Source organism: Panthera tigris, chromosome A1 (genome assembly GCF_018350195.1).
Source record: "Panthera tigris isolate Pti1 chromosome A1, P.tigris_Pti1_mat1.1, whole genome shotgun sequence".
NCBI lineage: Eukaryota > Metazoa > Chordata > Mammalia > Carnivora > Felidae > Panthera > Panthera tigris.
The window spans coordinates 122922758-122940847 of NC_056660.1; the positions used below are offsets into that span (position 1 = coordinate 122922758).

Below are 18090 nucleotides of genomic sequence, written 5' to 3' on the forward strand. Positions count from 1 at the left end.
ATCTTGGTTACTTTTAAAAATGCCACGGGGCACCTGGGTGGCTCAATCGGTTGAGCGTCCGACTCCAGGCTCAGGTCATGATCTCACAGCTTGTGAGTTTGAGTCCCGTGTCAGGCTCTGTGCTGACAGCTCAGAGCCTGGAGCCTACTTCGGGTTCTGTCTCCCTCTCTCTCTGCTCCTAGCCCACTCGCATTCTGTCTTTGTCTGTCTCAAAAATAAATAGACATTAAAAAAAAAAAAATGCCAGTGCCCCCCCACCACCACCACCACCACCAAAAAAAAAAAAAACCCCACCAATGCCCAGGGTCTAACATAGAGCAATTGAATCACCATCTCAGGGAAGGAACCCAGGTATTATTATAAATCTCCTCAGGTGATTCTCATATCTGGTCATACTTAGCAATTACAGATCTAGAATTCTTTTTCTCTTGCCCTAGGTCTTTTGAGCCTACACAACACACTTGCTTGGACAGATTCTACATATCTGTTGTAGGACCTATAACTACACATTATTTTCTCCCCTCCCCATTCATCTGTGCCTATCAGATCAAATTGTCCCCTACTGCATGCTGCATGAATAGATTTGATGCCATCTGTATAAGGCAAGTTCCCACAATCTGAGCAGGATGAAAGGTACTCCAGTGCCTTATCTATAATCGTTTATCTTATATCTAGTTTCTTACACAAATATATTTAGAGGAGATTTCTCAACATAGTGGAGCTAGCTGATGAGGCAAGAGTGAACAAGACAGTCACAGTCTTCTTTTGTCCTTTCTTCTTCCTGAATGGGCAATCTGTGGTAGGTTATGGTGACTTGTGTGTAAGATAGCTTCCCTTATCAACAATAGCCAAATTATGGAAAGAGTCCAAATGCCCATTGATGGATAAATGGATAAAGAAGATGTGGTATATACATATATACAACTGAATACTACTCAGCCATAAAAAAGAATGAAATCTTGCCCTTTGCAATGACTTGGATGGAACTAGAGTTTATTACTCTAAGCAAAATAAATCAGCCAGAGAAAGTCAAATACTGTAAGATTTTCACACATATGTGGAATTTAAGAAACAAAACAGATAAACATAGGCGAAAGAAAAAAAGAGAGGGAGGTAAACCATAAGAGAGACTCTTAACAGTAAGAACAAACTGAGGGTTGCTGGAGGGGAGGTGGGCAGGGATGGGCTAAATGGGTGATGGGCATTCAGGAAGGCACTTGTTGGGGTGAGCACTGCATGTTATATATAAATGGTGAATCAGTCAACTGTATTCCTGAATCTAATATTACACTATTATGAAATATAAAAGATGGCTTCCCAGACTGCTCTAGGCCTGATCTTTCTAGTAGTGTCTCTTCCTGCTTCTTTGAAGGATCAATTGAATATTCAAAATCGCATGCATTTTTAAATGCTGCATCGAGGATTATTATCCCCTAGCTTTGCCAACACATATCTGTTAACATGCTACTTTCTGCTGATTTCTGAGATAGAGTAAAGAAGGTAAAATCTTCTGTATTGGAGAATAAGGGATTCAGAAGTTAGGGAATTATAGCTGTTCTTTCTCAAAGGGGAGGATCTAGGATATGGTCTTTGGTTCCAGGTCTTCTGCCCATTAAAAAAACAGACAGTGGGGCTGTGTGTCATAAACATTTTAAAGAGTTTCTTTACAGAATTCTTTGAGAATAACCGGGGGGGTGGGGGGGGGAGGAGGAGGGGGGAGGGTTCCATTTTGTAATGCTTAGCTCTGACATTTTCAATAGGTTAACAAAAGAGAGTGCTTCAAAAACCCTTTTAAAAATTGCATCAGTGATGGATTCTGGTCCAACATGTAAAGAGCTTGGAAAGTGTCACCCACATCTTCACAACAAGAAAAGAATCTGAATGAACTGAAAATGAATAACGTAGGTCTGTCAGAGATCACAGGGAAACCACTGACTGAAACCCAAAAAGACTGGCTGATGTAGAGAATTACAGCCACTGTAATTGAGTGGCAAAAGTCACTGCTGGACCCGGCACCTAGCAAGAGGTCTCTAAGGATAATTGACCTATTTATTGCTAGAGATAATGTTAACTAGCTCTGAGTTAAGAAAAACTCTGAGTGCCCACACATATGGGAACTCTCATACTGTCATGTATTTTACTTCCAGGAGACCCAATAGGTTCTCAGGATAAAAATTAGAGAAAAATCCCCTAGTGCTTCTGTCAGGAGATTAATAACCATTTTAAAATATTCAAAGCCCATTTGGTTATTCTTAATAAAGGCCTTACACTCAAGGAACATGAAATGTACCCTTGTCTGATTTGAGTTTTCTAGAGTCTATCAACATGGAGGAAGGGAAATTATGCATAACATAGACTACATTACTTAAAGCAACATTTTCCACCCTTGATTTTGGCACATATAAAAAGTATAGATAACCTAGATCATCCTTGTTCTGTTGTATCAAAATCTCCAGGACAAATGTCCTGTACCTAAAATTTTAGCAAGAACCCATAGTAAGGCAAACATTGACAGACACTGTTAGTCCTAAGAAGTGCTGACATTTGAAAGAAATACAGCTTCTGTACAGAAGTTTGGGCGGGAGTTGCTGTGTTTTTTAAGGTACAGGTGAAGCCAACATTTCAGAGGCAAAAAAGAGTATAGCACTTAAATATGCTTTAAATAATTTGTGATTTTACTTTTTTTTTTTAATGTAATGGCTCCAAGATGAATGGATAGACTTGGGGGGGATGGGGCCCTGCCATCTGCAACTTAAGTCTTTCATGGACTGAGTTCTTTTGGTATATTTTCTATATCTAATATAAAAAGACCAATTTTTTAATGTTTATTTATTCTGAGAGAGAGAGACAGAACATGCATGGGGGAGGGGCAGAGAGAGAGAGAGAGACACAGAATCCAAAGCAGGCTCCAGGCCCTGAGCTGTCAGCACAGAGCCCCACGCGGAGCTTGAACTTATGAGCCATGAGATCATAACCTGAGCTGAGGTCTGACGCTCAACCGACTGAGCCACCCAGGCGCCCCCAATTTTTTAAGCTTGGAGCAATAGACTTGAAAGTTCTAGGCCTGCTGAATTTTATCAAATAAACTTTCATGGTGTGACAACCCAAAGTTGTGGCTCTATACAGTTACAAGTGTTTGATGGCACTTCTGAACCCCTACAAGAAAATTATGTCCCAAATGTGCTTAAAGTAAAATGTTGTTCAGTAATACTCTTTTGGTATTTTTATAATTAATGATTCACCTGTGTTAGATTAGATGTTGTTATAACTGAATATAATTTGTTCAACAGGCCAAATAAGGTCATCACCTCTCTTTAAAAGTTTTGGCTTTGGGGCTCCTCGGTGGCTCAGTTGGTTGAGTGACTTGATTTCGGCTCAGGTCACAATCTCATGGCTCTGAGTTCAAGCCCCACGTCAGGCTCTGTGCTGACAGCTCGGAGCCTGGAACCTGCTTTGGATTCTTTGTCTCCCTCTTTCTCTGCCCTTCTCCCGCTCGTGCTCTGACTTTCTCAAAAATAAATAAACATTAAAAAAAAAAAATAAATAAATAAAATTCTTATAAGAATGTAGGGCTTAGAATTACAATAGCATGGTATTAAAACAAATATTCTCCTAACATTTTAAGAGTTTTCTGTCCTGGACAAGTTAGACTAGAATTCTCTGGCCCAGATACATTTGTACTGATCATTGCCAGAGACATCTTTTAAAGTAAGATTGCAAAATGCCTTCGGTTTCTTCTGAGACAGAAGGTGAACTGGAGGAATTCAGTCTTCCTTGAAATACGGGCAAATGTGAACTTTTGTTACTCTATTTTCAACAGTATGAAGTTTAAACACACACACACACACACACACACACACACACACACACACAACATTATTCAGCGACCCGGTGGTGGAGTTCATGTACATGTCTCAGTTGGTGTTTTACATATTTATGTAAAATTCAGGTAACTCGCTGTTTTTGCCCAAAATAGTGGATTTCTTTGCCCACAATTTATACGGCTGTGGCACTGAGAGACTGAGAACTGCTCTTACTTCTCATTAATTCCTTCCTTCTCCCTTAACATCTCTATTACGTTAAAGATACAGTCTTCTCCTTCCTGTCTTACCTCTGATGCAAGTTGAATAATATCTTCATTTTTTTTTTTTTTTACTGGAACTTTTAACTCACACATCTAACATCCCTTGTACTGGACAATTTAAAAAAAAAAAAAAGTCTTGTGGCCTTCTGGGATTTACAGGCTGTCTCTCCTGCTCTTAATAGCGGCAGATGAATACATATAGGAGGAGAGGTCTAGTGTAAGAGACATGAAGGGCTTCACAATAATTTCAACTGTAGGCTTCAGTTTCCTTTTTCCTCAAATGTCCTGCATCAGAAGAACTGATCTGTCACAGAAGCTTCTGATGGTGTCTATGTCAATAATTCAAAGAGCCACTGTCAGAATAATTTTCACTTAACTAGAATAATGGAGCGCTTTCTGCACTCACCAGATTTTATGTTCTTCCATTAAATTGGAACTGAACAGTGCTACACTTGAAGTTTCCTTTCTGAGTCCTAGCTTTTGCCACTGTTTAAAAAAGACAGGTTCGGGGCGCCTGGGTGGCGCAGTCGGTTGAGCGTCCGACTTCAGCCAGGTCACGATCTCGCGGTCCGTGAGTTCGAGCCCCGCGTCGGGCTCTGGGCTGATGGCTCGGAGCCTGGAGCCTGTTTCCGATTCTGTGTCTCCCTCTCTCTCTGCCCCTCCCCCGTTCATGCTCTGTCTCTCTCTCTGTCCCAAAAATAAATAAAAAACGTTGAAAAAAAAAAATTTAAAAAAAAAAAAAAAAAAAAAAAAAAAGACAGGTTCGATTATGGTGGCAAAGGCAAGCCTAACACCCAATTCTGACTGCAAACTGTTTTAATATTTTATTCTTTACATCTGAGACACAGGGATTGTTACTCCCACACTTAAAGAAGTTGTATATTAGGAAATCTAAATATTGTGTCATGATTACTGAGCGGTAGATGGGAACTGAAATCAAGTTTCAATTGCCACAACTCCAGAAATCTGATTGTGAAGGAGATTAGTGAATTAGGAAGACAATGGCTGATTAAATCTTAACCCTACTTCAAAACCTCCAATGTTACCCACTTACCTTATTTATATAACTTAAGGCATTGCGCCCATGTGGTCTCAGTTTCATTCCTGTGAATATTCTTTATTTTCTTCCAGATTTATTGAGATTGAACTGACATATAACATTGTGTAAGTTTAAGATGTATAATGTGATGATTGGATACAAATATATATTGAGAAATGATTAACACAGGAAGTCGGTCTCTCCTGTGCCTCCTATACACATCCTATCCTTTAGGCGAGGGTCCAAAGCTGGCTACACCATTGCTCCTCTGGCAGTTTTTCAAACATACCATCACGCAGGCTTTGGGTACAAACAGTTGATTCACACTCTCGGCGGTGAGATCAAACAGCGATAAAAGGTCTCTAGCTGATATCAATTCCTGGCTGGAAATTTGTACTATAGTTTCACAAGATGCTTTCATTGGGAGAAACTGGTTAGAGAATGTAGGAGAATTCTGTATCATTTCTTACAACTGTATTGACTCTATAAGTATGTCAAAACAAAAAGCTTAAATTTAAACTTTCAGGAGAGCCTATGGGGCGCCTGGGTGGCTCAGTCATTAAGCGGCCGACTTCGGCTCAGGTCATGATCTCGCGGTCCGTGAGTTTGAGCCCCGCGTCGGGCTCTGTGCTGACAGCTCGGAGCCTGGAGCCTGTTTCTGATTCTGTGTCTCCCTCTCTCTGACCCTCCCCTGTTCATGCTCTGTCTCTCCCTGTCTCAAAAATAAATAAAACGTTAAAAAAAAAATTTTTTTTTAAATAAATAAATAAACTTTCAGGAGAGCCTAAATTTAAAATAAATCTCCAAATGAGTCTATGTGCTCTGGTGTTGCAAAATACTGAGGGTCTAGGCAAGTATCAAATTACGGTTCACAAAACTTCTTGTCTTTGCTGGCTTTGATTCTCCTGTCCTTTCCAACTCAATAGCTTGGAAAGCTTACATGTATTTTCTCTATCTTAGTATCTATGATTATTCTTATTACCTTTTCCCATCCTCATACTTGTGTATTCATCAAGATCAAATTGTCCCAAGCCTCTTGCTGAGGGAACAACTGAGACATCTTTATGACACAGAACACAGAATACTTCAAGGTCTTACCTACTAGGGATCATCTGTTTTAGCCCATCTGGCTCCTCACCAATAGGCTCATAAGGGAGACTCCTCTGCTGGGTGGCAGTGGTTGAGAAAAAAAGGTGAGCAAAATAGACACAGTCCCTAGAGATGTGGACCTTATTCTCTCCACTGCCTTCTCTGCTTCCGGTCAGTGAAGTAGGACATGTATAAAGGTAGCCGTGGTCCACAGCATTGCTGTGAGGATTGTTCCAGGTCACTCCTTCCTGTAATAACTATTTCCATGTTCTCTGGAAAAACTGAGACTCCAAAGTACCTTTTCCCTTCAATGGCAGCCAGGTTCCTTGTGGGCTGTGCCAAAGCATCTGGGAATAAGCAGCTCCTTCTTGAATGTGCTAAGAGGATTTTTCTTGGGATTGCTATCATGTCTCTAGAAGGCCTTTTTTTCACATATATGTCCTACTGAATATGAGAGTTGGACAAAGGAAAATGAGAATGCATGGTCTACCTTAATTAGGAATCTAAGAATTAATTAATTAATTAGGAATTCAGTGGGGTGGGAGGGGTTTCTGGGTCAGTCAGAAACTTTTATCTGGAAATAGGAAATTTATCCCTGTGCCGTGTATTATAAACCTGCCAAAGTTTCCTTCCACAGAATTGATAAAATGTCTCTCTTCTCATCGTGGATCAAAGCTATTTTCATCATTGCCTTGGCATTTCCTCTTTATTCTGGTGAGTGTATTTTCCAATTCGAGGTGAAATATTTCATATCTTAGAAAAATGCAGGAAATAACCGCTGTAATCTAGGCATGAGGGAGCTTTTTGGAAACATCTAAACTGATGAAGCGATAAAAGGCACATTACAAATGTCTTTTAAAAATTGCGTCAGTGGATTGTTTTTCCTCACTTCCTATTTTGGACAGGTGAAGACAGAATAATGGGTTAGAATGGGCAGCAGAAGTTCGCTCTTCAGTCATCTCTGACTAAAGACCATGACCCAAATCCTTTTTTTTTTTCCCCCTTTTTGGATGTCAAATTCCATGGTTGATAAATACAAACTGTGAGGAGGAATGATCTCTTCTGGGTCTGCTGTTGGTTAATATCCTGTCTTCTTGACCACTCACTGAGTTCCTGAAGATAGGCCTTTGTTTAAGGAGAGACATGTTGACTCCTCTGGTAAAAGTTATCTTTCTTAAAGCTCAGGATAGACCATGAATTTCAGAAGAAGGCATCTGTGTTCTGTTGGATAGATGCACACATTTAGGTCAGAGTACTGATTAATTAAGCACTAACTGATTTCTTCATATTTAAGTGACATACTCTAATGCATTGTCTTCTCTGTCTTGGATGTGTTGTCTACAAAACTTGGGGGGAAAACAATGCTATCTTCAAAAAAGGATGTCAGGGATTATTAAAAATTATACATCAAATTATTTTTCAAAGAGTGAGAATAATTGGGGATTTCAAACAATTTCCAAATGTGATAATGTTCAGTGGATTTTTTATTTTGCTAATGGCACAAAAGTCTTGCCTCATTACTTGCTGGGTGTTGAGTAGCAATTCACATAGGTGTCTGCTATTAAGAGATGGGCTCTGTTTACCACAGACCATTCTGCTTCTTCCTCCTCCCCACCCCACTTCCTCTGCATCTTCCTCTTCCACCTTCTCCTTCTTCTTTCCTTGTTCTCCTTCTCGTTTCCCTTCTCCTCTTCCTCTTCTTCTTAATTTTTAATTTTTTCATCTATTTGTTGGTTGCAGAAACTACTTTTGCACCTATGCCAGAAGCCAGAAGTACGGTAAGTGAAAAAGGATGGAAGTTGGAAAAAATAAAGTAAATAATTAGTTTATTTTATTATAAATTTTAATAGCAAAATTCATCAAACAAATGTACAAGGAGGTCTTTCAAAAAGTAAAAAAAAAAAAAAGTATCATTATTGCACTGAAGTCAAGAAATAGAAATGTAGCAGCCACATAAAACCATTACCCAGACAACACAAACATGTTCATCTCCCATTACACAAAAATTCAGTTAATGTGCACAAATATGTCATACAAGCATCTGAGAAAGGTCAAATGGTGTTGACAGTAGAAGTGTTCATTTTAGCAAAACGAAGGTTTTAAAGACACAAATAAATATATAACCAAAATATGCACTTTAAGGGTGGATCAAATAATGATATATATACTTAGTGGAATATCAAATAGAGGTGAAAAATTAAACTACAGATTTATGTATATGAATAAACAGAGAAATTTAAGCTGATATAAGCATGCACACATATTGTTTATTTATGTAAATTACCAATACTGTCAATACTAAACAAATTGCATTTATATTCGTATGTTTATACACACCCACACACAAACACACACACAGACACACACATACATAGTGAAATTATCAAGAAAGACAGGGGAGTGATAAATAGAAAAATTCAGTTTCATGATTTCTTCTAGAGTTTGGAAGGAGAAAGACGTGAAGGGAAGTGAAGATGGTGGTCACTAAATTAGAAAACCACATTCAGCCAGTTCTAAGACCTTTTAAAAAAAGTTTGTAAACTTTGTTTACACGTTTGTAAAGACATTTTAATATCTTATTTTTTAAGTGGCATGTCTTCATTCTTATAGGTGTTAGTGTTATAGATGTTTGTTTTCAAAACTACCTACAGACTATAATTTTTAATTTTGATGCATAACATTTCTTTCTTTTTTATGTTTATTTCTTTATTTGGAGGGAGAGAGGAGAGAGAGTGTGCACATGCAAGCAGGGGAGGGGCAGAAAGAGAGGGAGAGAGGATCCTGAGCTGCTTCCGGAAGTGGTGCACGGGCTCTGATCATGACCTGAGCTGAAATCAAGAGTCTGAAACTTAACCAACTGAGCCACCAGGCATCCCAATGTGTAGCATTTCATATGAAGATTAAAGAAAATTTTAGAGTTTCTTTCCCTGATAAATTCTATTGTATCTCTATGTTTAACAGCCACAATGTAGACCATATTCAGATGAGCAAGATTATTGCACCAGAGAATCAGATCTAATCTGTGCGAACAATGGAAAAACTTATGGAAATATATGTACTTTCTGCAGGGAAAAGAAGTAAGTACACAATAGTGAATATTTGCTCTTCAAAAGTATGAAGAAACCATCACAAAAGGATCACAAAATCCATGTTGCCAATAACCTAGGCACAACATATATAGACAGTAACTGTAAGATGCATGTAAAAAATTAGGGGCCACACTTGTATCTTTCCCTGAAGTTCTTGTTTCTGAAATTTAATTTTGTATTTGAGCTCTCACTATAATTTTGCTTCATAATGTGCAAAGGTATAAATCAATTAATTGAACTTAATTGAGAATTACTAATGACAGACTAGCAATCACTATGATGTAATTCCAAAGCCCAGATGCAGAACACTAGATCTCTGAGGTGGCCATGATCCTGACCCTTGCAGACCTCTATCTGCAGGGAGCATAGTCATGCAAGAAACTGAACTAACCTTTACAGTTTGAAATCCATCAAAATGGGCCCATTCATCTAGAAAGAAGCTCCTCTGATGGCCAAGTTTGTCTCATAAACTCCAGGATAGCCTCCAAATATCTTCCTTGGAGGGCAGGGCATTCTGGAACACTCCCATCCAATCTCCCATCCTGTCCCCCTCACTCTGAAAAAGTTTGCCATCTGATGGCTGGTTTGTCCAACCTTCCCACCTCCCCCCCTCATTTTCTCTCACAGGTGTTTGCTTTCACACATCTTTGCACATTTAAGCCCCTAAATTGGCCTCTGTTTCCAGAGAACTATTAAGACAGTCTCCATTATCTCCTCTCTCAGATCTGGGTGCATCCCCAAAGACTGAGTCAAAACTGACTCAGAATGTAGGAAGAGTCAAGCAACCCAATAGGGGAAGAGGACATGGGCCAGACCCTAGTAGCCAAACCCAGCTGCTTCCGGAAGTGGTGCACAGGCTCTGAATCATGTTCCATGTTCAAACCCCTCCTATTGAGAAGTGCTTTGTTATCATCATGTTTCACATACAAACTATATTCTGCATGCATATCATCTGACTTTCTCCACCATAGAAATGGATCCAATTTGTGCAACCAATGATCACATTTATAGCAATGAAGGTATTGTCTTCAGTGATACTACCCGGGGAGTTTAAAAGATCTTTTTTCAATAAAGTTTTCATTTTAGAATAACTTTAAATTTTCAGAAGAATTTAAGAGATAGTATCAATTTTCTATATCTTTTATCCAGTCTTTCCTAAGGTTAATACTTTGTAGAACCCTGGCAAACTTCTCGAAACTAAGAAATTAACATTGTTATATCACTATTAACTAACCTACAGGATTTTTTTGGATTTCACAACCTTTTCCATTAATATACTTCTTTTTTTTTTAACATTTTTTAAATGTAGCACACTTTATTTCTTTCCTAAAACTTTTTAATTTACTTTTTTTTTCCCCTGTCTCTTGCTTTCTCTACAGGAAAAATGGTGACAAATTTGATTTTGCGCATTTTGGTTACTGTTGAATATTGATCACACTGTAGCTTTCATTGTCATCACATTTTGTGATACATTCCACAGCCATTTAGAATATTCTCAATCAGAGCCTTCAATTCATAGATGACCAGGTACATCCTGTGAACAGAAGATGAAATACAGAGCATTTAAACTTTTTTCCAACTCTACGTTCCTGTCATTTCAGGATTTTTAATTCTCTATGTTCAATTATTCAATGATAATTTGAAAAACTAATGTCTTAACTGCATGTTTGATAGCATAAAAAGTAGCATAATTAAAAAAATAAATGTTTAACTCATTAAAATGTTTAATTGTTGTTATCTTTCTAAAATACCCTTTCTTGGGGTACCTGAGTGGATCACTCAGTTGAGCATATGACTTCGGTTCAGGTCATGATCTCACAGCTGGGAGTTTGAACCCAGCATTGGGCTGTGTGCTGACAGCTCAAAGCCTGGAGCCTGCTTTGGATTCTGTGTCTCCCTCTCTCTCTGCCCCTCCCCTGCTCTCTCTCTCTTCCTCTCAAAAATAAGTAAAACATTAAAAAAATTTAAAAATAAAGTAAAATAAAATACCCTTTCTTTAACTGAGCCATGAGTTAAGACATGTGCATACTTTTGGCAACTATTATCAAAGCAATTTTCAGAGGTGAACAAGTAATATGTTACTTGAGTGTTTAACAAAAATACAGATTCTTGGGTCCTTTCTGTTTTAGACAATCAAAATTTCCAAGAAATGGAGGTCTGGGAAATTGAATTCTAGAAACGCCCAAGGTTAATGTTATGGTCATGAAAGCTAGGCAATAAGAACTTAATTGTTTAGTTAATTAATAAGAGCTTAAATTTTGTAATTGAATGAATTAAAGAATGTGCTTAAAGATACTGCAAGATTTCTAAGGCTTAGGAAGTATTTATTGTATTATTTTCTTTCTCACGAATAAATCAAGAGTTGAGTGAGTAATGCCAGATGATACTAGGATATCCATTGGTGGTGAAAGTCTGATGCTTTTCCTTTTCCTTCCGTCTCTCAACTAACAAGAACAGCTTTTAGCTAAGTGGCCAAATGATCATTTCAAGCCCAATTTTGATGACAGAGATGTAGATTGACTACTGGAAAATAAGTAGCAACCTGCCATACACAGTACATCAAGCATGCTCATTTTTGGTTAAAAGTTTTTTTCACAGTTTTATTGAAGTGTGTGATCTATGTAGGGGCTATTTCTTTGCTTAAAATCTTTAGGATTAATTCTTAATGAAAATATCTGTTGGAATGTACTTTTTTGAGAGAGAGAGCGGGAGAGAGAGCACACATGAGCAGGGGACAGGGGCACGGGAGATAGAGAATCTTCAGCAGGCTCCATTCTCAGTACAGAGCCTGATGTGGGGCTCAATCCCATGACCCTGGGATCATGACCTGAGCCGAAATCAAGAGTCAGATGCTCAACCGACTGGGCCACCCAGTCGCCCCTGGAGTGTACAGTTTTTGAGTCATATTGTAAAAAAGCATTCAGCCAGTTTCATGACCTTATTCTTTATAGAAATTTCATATTAAAAAGTTGTTTTCAAAACGCAAATAAATATCAAACTAAGATATCACCTCACACTCCTTCAGATGGCTACTATCAAAGAAGCAGAAAGTAACAAGTATTGGCAAAGACATAGAGAAATTAGAACTCCTAGGCTCTATTGGTGGAATGTAAAATGGTACAGCCAGTATGCAAAACAGTATGATGATTCCTCAAAAAGTTAAAAATGGATGATCGTATGACCCAGTAATTTCACTTCTGGGTATACACATAAAGAATTGAAAGCAGGGAGTCAAACAGATATTCACATACTCATGTTCACAGCAGCATGACTCACAATAGCCAAAAGGTAGAAGCAGAGCAAGCGGCCCTCAGCGGGGAAACAGAGAAACAAAATGTGGTGCATACATATCAGGAAATATTATTGAGGAAGGAAAGTCTGACGCAAGCTACAAAAATGGATAAACATTGAAAACATTATGCTAAGTGAAATAAGCCATTTATGAAAGAATGAAGACTGTGATTCCACTTACATGACGTACCTCAAGTAGTCAAATTCATAGAGACAGAAAGTAGAATGGTGGCTTCCAGGGACTGGGGGAAGGAGGAATGGGGAGTTAGGGTTTGATGAGTATGGAGTTTCCACTTGGAAGGATGGAAAAAGTTCTAAAAATGGATATTTGTGAAGGTTGCACAACAATGTGAGTGTATTTATTACCACTGAACTGCATGCTTAAAAATGGTTATAATGGTCAATTTTATGTTACATATATTTTTTTACTGCAATAAAAAATCCTGCGAAATTTAAAAAAATTTTTAAAATAAAGGAATTAGGAGCACCTGGGTGGCTCCGTCGATTAAGTCTCCAACTCTTGACTTTAGCTCAGGTCATGCTATCACAGTTCTTGAGATCAAGCCCCATGTCACTGTCAGCACAGAGCCTGCTTGGGATTCTCCCTCTCCCTTTCTTTATCTCTCTACCCCCCTCTCTCTCACAAGATAAACATTTAAAAAAATAAAGGAATGAAGTACTATTAAATGCAACAAACCAGATGAGTTTTTTTCTGAAAGATGTTAAGTTTCTCAACATCTGCCATACAGTACATACTGAGTTTCTGGAAATTAGCATCTAGAGCCTGTGAAAATACATTAGCGATAGCCATCTTGGGGATACTGTTTCTCCTCATCCTTACTCTAAACTGGTACACACCCAAGATCTTCCTCATGCCAGAATAAAGGCAGTGTTAGACCCAAAAATGGAATGCTTTTGTTTCAGTGCTCCAAGATACAGTTCACTTACTGTTATATGTTTCTAGTGTTTGTGAAAGGAGTTAGCTTAAGAAACTAGGACTTTCAACATCCAGAAAGAGTTGGCAGGGCAGGTTTGCCAGTGGTGTCTGTGCTGAGAGTGGCTTAGCCAGTCCTCTTCAGAATCGCTGTCAGAATCCATTCGGGAAACCGTCAAGGAAGGCAGACTTCAAGTTGTTGTTTTGACTGACTTCTCCCTTTGATAGGATCCTAAAGACTCCAGGACAGACATGGCTTTCATCCCTAACTACTTCTCCTTCTTCTTCTTCTCCTTCTTCTCCTTTTCTTCTTCTTCTTTTCCTTCTTCTTCTTCTTCTTCTTCTTCTCCTCCTTCTTCTTCTCCTCCTTCTTCTTCTTCTTTTCAGGGAGAGAGTAAGAGAGAGCATGACCGGGGAAAGAGTAGAGGATCTCAAGCAGGTTCCATGCCCAGAGCCGAGCCAAATGTGGGGCTTCATCTCATGGCTGTGAGATCAGGACCTGAACTGATAACAAGAGTCACAACTGACTGAGCCACCCAGGTGGCCCTCTAATTCCTTTTTCAGTAGTACTAATTGAGGCAAGATTTAGGCCTGATGTCCTCCTCTGTATTCTTAAAGGTGTGGAACGTGGCGGGGGGGGGGGGGGGGGGGGCGGGGGGCACTGAGAGGAAATCCTTCTAATTTCACCCAGTTACCTCATGCTCCTGCCAAATTCAACAGCTTGCTATTCGCAAAACACTTTCCCACCTCCCTGCATTTGTGCATGAGCTTTCCTTCACCAGGAGGACCATTTTGCCCTCTCTCTCCAATCTCCACACGTCTAAATCCAACCCTCTCCTCCATGATTCCTTACCTAACCTTCACAGTTGTCACATGATTCCTTCCTCTTCCAGAACCCCATAGTGTTTTAGTGATGTCCAGTTTTTGGCATTTAGCATTTTCTACCTTGTAGTTTGTGTATTGATATTTTTACCTTATCTCCCTTACTAAACTCCTTCAAAGCAAGGGTCTCTTGCTGATTTACCTTAGAACCGACTCCGGCCCCACAAAATGTTAGTATAGCATCTTTCTCATAATAGGAAGTCAGTAAATATCCCACAAATTACTGAATAAATGAATAAACCTATGGATGGATGCATGAAATCCTATCAGAGAAGCCCAGCAAGCCTGGAAAAAGCTGTGCCACCAACCATTAGTATTTCAAACGCTCCTGCTTCAGGCCTTGCCCTGCCCCTCTCACCTCTGCAGGAAATAGAGGCTATGATGGGAGGATATGTCATCATCTTCAAACCTCTGTCTCTAGCCCTTGAGCCTCTGAAACAGTAAGGCCCATGGCCCCTCTCTGTACACATCCATCCCCGTGCCTCACAGTCACTTCAAACATGAAAGCCCAGAATCCACCAGTTAAGGAGGCTGAGTATAGATCACAACTTTTCCAATTGTTCCCTGGAGCCCTGAGGTTCCAAGAAGGAAACTGGGATGGCAGGCCTTGGAATGCTCCCCACCCCCACCCCCCACAAAGACACTTGAATTCAAAGCACTGAAAAGTTCTGTGTCTTCCTCAAAACAAACACCAGGTGTCTCCATCACCCCGAGACATCCGCCATTACCACTGCCTCAAAATCTCCGTCAACATGCTGTCACTCAGCTGTAATCAAGCCCTGGAATCAAGTCACTCTGCAGGAAACTCCCCTAACTGCCAGTCTACTGGCCAGTTTCCACAAAAGGCAGACACGTCCCCCTCAGGCACGTGCTCAGCCACTCCCTCCAGAGGTTCCTCCCTGTCCCCTGGACTGCAGGGTCCCCTCCACACTTCCTCAGATGTTCCCTCACTTTGCCCAGGACAAAGTCACAAAGAAAATGTAGACTAGTGTATATTTGCCCAAAACTATATTCTGCAAGTTAATTTTGCAAGGCATTCGCTTAGCCTCAGAGGTAGTACAAGTCCTCCAAGGGTGAGTATACGCCTACCTAAGAGAAACTGGAGCTGCCAGGTAAGATAAATGCATTACTGTGGGGGCAATCCACGGGGACAGGGAGAGTCAGGGCTAGAATCCAGATTTTTTGCTGCTCTCCCCGCCACTGTAAACATAGCTAACTTAAGTTGACCAGCTCTCTCATTTCAGGGAGATAGTCTCAGACATCACTTTTGTACAGACAAGCGCTCTTGCACAGACATCACCTTTGCACAAACTTTATTGTCACATATACGTCACCTATGCACACTCCTCTCTATTGCACAGATGCTTATGCAGAGACACTGCTGTTGCACAGTGGATAAGAGAATGGGCTCTGGGGTCTGTCCGGATTCGCATTCTAGGCACACAATTAACCAGCTGTGTCAAGTTCCTTCACCTTATTAGGGAATAATAATAATAATAAGTCCCTTATTAGGGAACAGATTCCCCCATGTGTAAAGTGGATAGTTGAGAAAATTGCAAGAGATAATCACAGCAGCATGTATAGTAGCTATTATTAAAGACAAGCTCTTTCCTACAGGTCAGCCATATGATAACTGCCGTTCCATCTTACTCTTAAAAAATAGTGCCACTTTGGAGATGTGCCTACTGAACATCTTAGTAAAACTACCCCATTCATTATTTTCTCAGGTTAGTTCAAAGTTTTCATTCTAACTAAAGACATCTTAATCAAGCTTTTGCGTTAATACATGGTCAGCTTACTGCACACACATACACACACACTCTTGCAATTCACAGCGTCCCTCTACACCTCACCTGACATCCCACTGCCCAGGGCACCCTGGGACCCCACCACATCCCTTTCCAGGTGTCAGTTAAGAAGGTCTCATCTTCCATTTACCCTCAACTACCTCTTGAGAGATAATCAAACAAAGTGGCCTGGTAGACAAAGAAAAAACCATAACCCAAATTGCTTGGTGCCCACAGGAGCTCCCCAATAATTAGCTTTATTTTCCCACAACATAAGATGTGGTTTCCAGCTTCTGAAAACCATTTACTCTACTAGGATGGGATGTGTCGAACTCACAGAGCTGGGGAGCTACCACTCCCTGCCCAGAAGCTGTGCTTTCAAGTGGTTCAGTATACAACCACAAAACTACATCTATGCTTCAATCTGTGAATGCTGTAAAAAGTAAAAAACAAAAACAAAACAAAACAAAAAACCTCTACATTCCTTCAGATTCACCCAGACCCCCCCCCAAAAAAAATCATCTATCTCACAGACTATCAGTAAAATAACTCAAAAAAGCCCAAACAGGGACAACTGGCTGGCTCAGTCTGTAGAGTACAGATTCTTTTTTAAAAAAATTTTTTTAACGTTTATGTATTTTTTGAGAGACGAGACGAGAGAGACAGCGTGAGCAGGGGAGGGGCAAGGAGAGGGAGACACAGAATCTGAAGCAGGTTCCAGGCTCTGAGCTGTCAGCACAGAGCCCGATGTGGAGCTCCAACTCACAAACCTGAGTTGAAGTCAGATGCTTAACTGACTAAGCCAACCAGGCACCCCTGTAGAGCACAAGATTCTTGCTCTCAGGGTCATGAGTTCAAATCCCACATTGGGTGTGGAGTCTACTTAACTAAAAAAAAAAAAAAAAAACCCAAATAAAAATAGAATAAGCATTCAAATATACTAAAATGAAGTTTAAATACTTTTTTTACATTGTAACTCATTGTAATTAGCCAAATCCTTTTGCAATGTTCATATGTGATAATTGGTAAACTGGCCAAGTTCAAGGATACCTCTCCCTATGAGTGGTAAGAATATATTACAAGATCACTCTTCTGTCAAAGGTAAAATTCAATACAGACAACAAAGGAAAGCCAACAAGGACTCTATTTTTAAATGTCCAAAAGTATGGAGAATAATATGTGAACCCATCATATATTAACATATCTATCATCCAGCCCCCTTCACCAGTTAATTATCAAATTTTGCCAATTCAAGGACTTTTGAAAAGTAGGTTTATTTATGTCTTATACCATCATATACTAAAGTATATGTTTTAACAACAACAACAAAATAGCACTTGGTTGTTGTGAGGCAGAGGAAAGACTGAATTAGGTCTCAGAGGAATGAGACGCACTATCTGTTTTGGCCAAGGGTATACTGCAGAAGTGTGTGGCCTTGAGTTCAAGTCCCTAGTCTCCAGATGCTGAGAGAAGCTGAGGAGAGGGATTTCTAAAGGTCTAATCTCCAGGGTGCCTGGGTGGCTCAGTTGGTTAAGCATCTGACTCTTGATTTCTGCTCAGGTCATGATCTCGCTTTGCGAGTTCGAGCCCCACATTGGGTTCTGTGATGACAGTGTGGAGGCTGCTTGGGATTCTCTCTCTCTCTCTCTCTCTCTCTCTCTGCCTGTCCTCTGCTTGTTTTCTCTGTCTCTCTCAAAATAAATAAACTTAAAATTTTTTTAACTTATTTATTTTTTTATTTAAAAAAATTTTCTAATGCTTATTTATTTTTGAGACAATGTGAGAGACAGAGTGCAAGCAGTGGAGGGGCAGACAGAGGGAGACACAGAATCTGAAGCAAGCACCAGGCTCTGAGCTGTCAGCCCAGAGCCCTATGCGGGGCTCAAACTCACGAA

The 18090-nt window shown here is 39.8% G+C and overlaps 2 protein-coding genes across 2 annotated transcripts in view; one reads left to right on the plus strand and one right to left on the minus strand.

Moving 5' to 3' along the window:
- Positions 1–6859: 6859 nt before the first annotated feature.
- On the plus strand, positions 6860–10730 carry LOC122238682 (sperm-associated acrosin inhibitor-like). The gene is made up of 4 exons (XM_042986740.1): positions 6860–6926; positions 7953–7990; positions 9174–9289; positions 10681–10730. Exons 1-4 carry the CDS (start codon positions 6860–6862, stop codon positions 10724–10726), a joined length of 267 nt encoding a protein of 88 aa, XP_042842674.1. The 3' UTR covers positions 10727–10730.
- A 77-nt stretch (positions 10731–10807) lies between these two features.
- Positions 10808–18090, minus strand: part of CDC20B (cell division cycle 20B) — an 89016-nt gene continuing 81733 nt past the window's right edge. Inside the window, exon 15 of the mRNA XM_042986759.1 lies at positions 10808–10835. The gene's annotated coding sequence lies outside the window, so the exon portion shown is untranslated. The remainder of the gene's footprint in view (positions 10836–18090) is intronic.